Source organism: Pristiophorus japonicus, chromosome 2, assembly GCF_044704955.1.
Source record: "Pristiophorus japonicus isolate sPriJap1 chromosome 2, sPriJap1.hap1, whole genome shotgun sequence".
In the NCBI taxonomy this organism is placed as follows: domain Eukaryota; kingdom Metazoa; phylum Chordata; class Chondrichthyes; family Pristiophoridae; genus Pristiophorus; species Pristiophorus japonicus.
Window position 1 is genome coordinate 372071176 of NC_091978.1, and position 5754 is coordinate 372076929.

General features: G+C 54.0%; 1 protein-coding gene across 1 annotated transcript in view; it reads right to left on the reverse strand.

Moving 5' to 3' along the window:
- Positions 1-320: 320 nt before the first annotated feature.
- LOC139235106 (DNA damage-inducible transcript 4-like protein) overlaps positions 321-5754 on the reverse strand; it is a 24996-nt gene continuing 19562 nt past the window's right edge. The window contains exon 2 of the mRNA XM_070866278.1: positions 321-1644. Coding sequence (XP_070722379.1) covers positions 1166-1644 — 479 coding nt within the window. The 3' untranslated portion in view covers positions 321-1165. The remainder of the gene's footprint in view (positions 1645-5754) is intronic.

Genomic DNA, 5754 nt, shown 5'->3' on the forward strand with positions numbered 1-5754 from the left:
TCATTTTTATTGTCCAACAAACAAAATTACAAGATTTCCTGAAAAGGAACATTTGTGTTTGATGCGTACCGGGTGCACTCAATATTCAGGGTGTGGAACTCACTCTGACACTGCCAGCAATGCCCCTTCTGATCCAGTGCACATGGTCAGGGCAGCAGGTTGGAGAGCACTGGTAAACACAGTTGTGAACACCCACAGCAGGTGTGCAAGGTTCTACAACAAAAAGTGCAAACTGATTGAACAAAAGTGCAAAGTGGCAAATCTGCAACTGAAGATTTCCGTTATATCCCCCCTCCCCGCGCCCCCCCTCGCCCCATTCATTGACCCAAAACTTGGTGACAAGTCATTTGCAGTGTTACCCAGCCAGTCGTGATTTGGAATACCAACACTCGAGAAGCTCGACACCATCCAGGACAAAGCAGCCGCTTGATCGGCCCCCCATCCACCACCTTCAACACTCACTCCCTCCACCACCGGCGCCCCCTGGCTGCAGTGTGTACCATCTACAAGATGCACTGCAGCAACTCGCCAAGGCTTCTTCGGCAGCACCTCCCAAACCCACGACCTCTACCACCCAGAAGGACAAGGGCAGCAGGCGCATGGGAACACCACCACCTCCACGTTCCCCTCCCAGTCTCACACCATCCTGACTTGGAAATATATCGGCCGTTCCTTCATCGTCGCTGGGTCACAATCCTGGAACTCCCCCCCCTAACAGCACTGTGGGAGCACCTTCACCACACGGACTGCAGCGGTTCAAGAAGGCGGCTCACCACCACCTTCTCAAGGGGCAATTAGGGATGGACAATAAATGCCGGCCTTGCCAGCGACGCCTACATCCCAGGAACGAATAGAAAAGCAATGGCGTGACTGAACATTGGCTGCCAAGCCAATATCAGAACCCATTGGTTGGAAAACGCTTTGGGACACAGAGGATGTGAAAGGCACCACATCAATGTAGTTTCTAGGCAAGCAAGGGAGGTGCAATAATAGATATGGTGGCCAGTGAAGGGAGTCACTTTGCTAAGTGGGTAATGGGTATTTATTGGCAATACTGAACGAGATCAGACCAAGAGCGTTAACACTGAAACAATAGCGTAGTGTTGGCAGAAGGATGAGTTAAAATTGCTGTGTGGAGCACTCGATGCGAGTTCAGGGTGTATTTTTAGCACTCTATGACTGTCCCAGCTGAAGAGGAGTACAGTTTCTTCTTGATCAGGCGGAACCCGGGACTGAGTCTGAGTGCTTGCCTGAACCCGGGGGCGAAGCAGGTACCGATGAAGAAGAAGTCACGGAGGCTTGGCCACGAGCTCCCGTCCTGCTTGAGGACCAGGGTCAGTTCGAAGGTGGGAACCACGCTGGAGTCGTACACGATTCGGTCCAACCTCTTGCACATGTTCTCGATCTCCATGTTGATGTAGATGACGGAGCCACGGAGGCCGCAGGGCTCGCTGGACGAGAGGCAGAGCACGTCCCAGGCGATCTGGCCAATCAGTCTCTCGGGGACCAGCACCTCCGAGCAGTGCAACTTGGTCTTTTTGGCTCTGGACAGAGAGTTCTCAAAGAGCTTGGTCAAGTACAGGCACATTTGCTCTTCCTCGTTGACAGTGTTTGCAGCCAGATCCTGATCCCAATCATTCACATCTGCAAGGGAAGGAAAAAAATAAAGTGGTGAACGTTTAAGACTACCAGATAAAATAGTTCCATAAAGACTTGGGCAGTACCTGTACCAAGTGACACTGACATCACTAAAGGTCCGCATTTTAAAATAATGATTGAAACGTACCAGATTCTGAGGCTTGACAGGGTGGATGCAGAGAGGATGTTTCCCCTCGTGGGGGAATCTAGAACTAGGGGGCATCGTCTCAGAATAAGGGGCCGCCCATTTAAAACGGAGATGAGGAGGAATTTCTTCTCTCAGAGGGTTGTGAATCTGTGGAATTCTCTGCCCCAGAGAGCTGTGAAGGCTGGAGCAGACTCGAGGGGCCAGGTGGGCTACTCCTGCTCCAATTCGTTATGTTCTTAAGTGCAGAGTTCAGTGGCAAGAGGGTCAGTAACCAGGGAGCCCAGATTTAAAATAATTGGCAAAAGAACCAGAATGAATTTATTTTACGCAGCGAGTTGTTGTGACCGGGAACGCGCTGCCTGAAAGGCCGGTGGGAGCAGATTCAATAGTAGCTTTCAAACGGGAATTGGATAAATACTTCAAAAGGAAAAAATTCACAGGGCTGTGGGGAAAGAGCGGGGGGAGTGGGACTGATTGGATCGCTCTGTCACAGAGCCGGCACAGGCTCGATGGGCCCAATGGCCTCCTCCTGTGCGGTGTGATTCGATGATTCAGTACAGCAATGCATTAGGAGTGTAAATGCTGGTTCCCCTGTCTTCCTCCCTCCCCTCCATCCTCTCTGTTATATATACAGACTATAGATATACTCTCTGTGTAGTCACTGTATAGTTGCATAAGATGGAGACTTGTTACCTGATGTACTATCAATAAGGTTTTCACTGTGTAAATACTATGCAGGTACCACTAGAGGGTGCAACTGGTGGAGACCGGGGTTTCCAACCCCTGTGGCAGAGGCTGTCCACCAGAGGGCACTGTGGTGGGAGACCCGAGGGTCACCCGCATAGGTGTGCAGGGCCCAGTATAAAAGGCTGCCCACCATGCCTGTGGCTCACTCTGGAGTTACGAATAAAGGACCAAGGTCACTACAGTTTGAGTACAACACACTGCCTCGTGGGGTCATTCATAGGTACATCACAGACATAGCATTCTCCTTCCCCACAGCCCCTGTTGCAAATGCGTGGGCAGGCAGAAACAAGCGTGGCTGTGATGCCACAGGTCAGAGTTTGCCAATATCAGCGCCAGCAATTCATGTTTTGAACTGTCAGCTGTTGGACTGGACCACGCAGGCGTTGCCCGCGAAGGCACGAGTCGTTTGCAAAAGGAGGGCAAGTGAAGAGAGTGGGTGTAAACCCAGAGTCCAGCAATATTATAGCCCCCCGCAACAGACAAGGCAGCTGCTGTCTGGCCACATCGATTTCATTCACTAGTTTACACTAGCGTTTCTCAGGGTAAGGGGTGCTGGAGCCGGGACATGAGAGGCACCCCATCTTTCCACCACCGTCACCCCCTTGGCTTGGGATGTATCACCAGCCAGGCAGGACTTCACCTGCCCAAGCTCCATTGGCGGTATTTCCATCCCTCATTGGAAGTCATAGAATCAGAGAAATTTACAGCACGGAAGGAGGCCATTCGTCCCATCGTGTCCGTACCGGCCGACAAAGAGCTACCCAGCCTAATCCCACTTTCCAGCTCTCGGTCCGTAGCCCTGTAGGTTACAGCATTTCAGGTGCACATCCAGGTACTTTTTAAATGTGGTGAGGGTTTCTGCCTCTACCACCCTTTCAGGCCGTGAGTTCCAGACCCCCACCCCCCTCTGGGTGAAGAAATTTCCCCTCAAATCCCCTCTAAACCTAGAGTCAGGCTCCTTCACCAAACCAGCACCAGGTCAAGGCTCGCCGTGACAACCGGTTGCTATGGTTCAGGTTTTGGGCTCAACGCGGGCACAGGACTTTTGGCCCCGTGCGTCCAGCATTCACACATCGCACATGACATAGGCCCCGAGCTCTGCTGCATCCCATTAGCATGCACCGCCCACAAGTGCTCAGCCAATGCCAAGTAGACCATTCACCGGAGAGAAGGACGTCCCAAAGCGCTTTACAGCCAATGAAGTACTTTTGGAGTGTAGTCACTGTTGTAATGTGGGAAACGCGGCAGGCAATTTGCGCACAGCAAGCTCCCACACATAGCAATGTGATAATGACCAGATAATCTGTTATCTGATAATCTGTTTGAGTGATGTTGGCTGAGGGATAAATATTGGTCCCAGGACACCGGAGATAACTCCCCTGATCTTCTTCAAAATAGTGCCATGGGATCTTTACTTCCACCTGAGAGAGCAGACAGGGCCTCGGTTTAACATCTCATCCGAAAGTCAGAACCTCCGACAGTGCGGCGCTCCCTCAGTACCGCTCCTCTGACAGTGCAGCGCTCCCTCAGTACTGCCCCTCCAACAGTGCGGCACTCCCTCAGTACTGCCCCTCCAACAGTGTGGCGCTCCCTCAGTACTGCCCCTCTGACAGTGCAGCACTCCCTCAGTACTCCCCCTCCGACAGTACAGCACTCCCTCAGTACTGCCCCTCCGACAATGCAGCACTCCCTCAGTACTGCCCCTCCGACAGTGCGGCACTCCCTCAGTACTGCCCCTCCGACAGTGCGGCGTTCCCTCAGCACTGCACCTCCGACAGTGCGGCGCTCCCTCAGTACTGCCCCTCCGACAGTGCGGCGCTCCCTCAGCACTGCCCCTCCGACAGTGCGGCACTCCCTCAGTACTGCTCCTCTGACAGTGCGGCGCTCCCTCAGCACTGCCCCTCCGACAGTGCGGCGCTCCCTCAGTACTGCCCCTCCGACAGTGCGGCGCTCCCTCAGTACTGCCCCTCCGACAGTGCGGCGCTCCCTCAGTACTGCCCCTCCGACAGTGCGGTGCTCCCTCAGTACTGTCCCTCTGACAGTGTGATGTCACACTACTGACACCATTAATGAATAATACAATAACGGCGTTCAGTCCATTGACCTGAAACTGTGTCTCACGGTGTGAAATGCAGATATCCCAGTGAATATGGCTCTAGTCTATTGGGGGACTGGTCTCCCGAGGACATCGTTTGCCCGGGGATGCGGTAACCCACCCGGGACAGTCCCTGGCAAACAGCGACCCAACAGAAAAAGTTGCTGCATGGAAGGAGTCCTTTCAGCCAATTGTGAGCCAAGGTCACCGTGGTGGCCAGGGATCAAAGCTGGACCTTTAGTCCACTTGCCCTCGGTCAGAACCACCAACAGCTTCACACTTCTGCCTTTACAGCACATTTGCATCAGGTCCTGGGGAACACTTTGCCTGATATGCTGCCTTGGACAGGGTGCATGCAATACAATGCTCCCGAATGTAACTGGAGTCTTCAGTAAGTTGCACAACAACTAAATACAACATTGGCAAGGCTTCGCATCGAAGATGCACCAAGTTAAAATCTCAATGCAATCCCCCCCCACCCCCCGCCCCCGACAGTGGGGTGACTGGGGGCTTCAGAGCTCAGAACATCACTTGCAGTTTCCCAGGCTGGGCCAGCAGTCGGGACATCAGTGGTGGGTCTTGTTTGCTTCGGGGAGGAAGGAATACAAAATACACTGGCAAACAGTCCTCACAGAATTACACAGGCTCATGTTAATGCATCTTAACAAGCAACGGCAGAACACAAAGTGGTGCATGCTGGTGTTGCATTCAGTGCTTATACAGAGCAGTGTGTGGCTGGGCAAGGTGGGCAGGAGGGGGAGGGAAAGGGGGATGGGAAAGGGGGAGGGAGAGATTGAGCGAGGGAGGGAGGGAGAGAGAGGAGGGAGAGGGAGAGAGGGGAGAGGTGAGGGGGAGGGAGAGAGGGGAGAGAGGAAGGGAGAAAGGGAGAGAGGGAGGGAGGGGGAGAGAGGGAGGGAGGGGGAGAGAGGGAGGGAGGGGGAGAGAGGGAGGGAGGGGGAGAGAGGGAGGGAGGGGAGAGAGGGAGGGAGGGGGAGAGAGGGAGGGAGGGGGAGAGAGGGAGGGAGGGGGAGAGAGGGGGGAGAGAGGGAGGGAGGGGAGAGAGGGAGGGAGGGGGAGAGAGGGAGGGAGGGGGAGAGAGGGAGGGAGGGGGAGAGAGGGAGGGAGA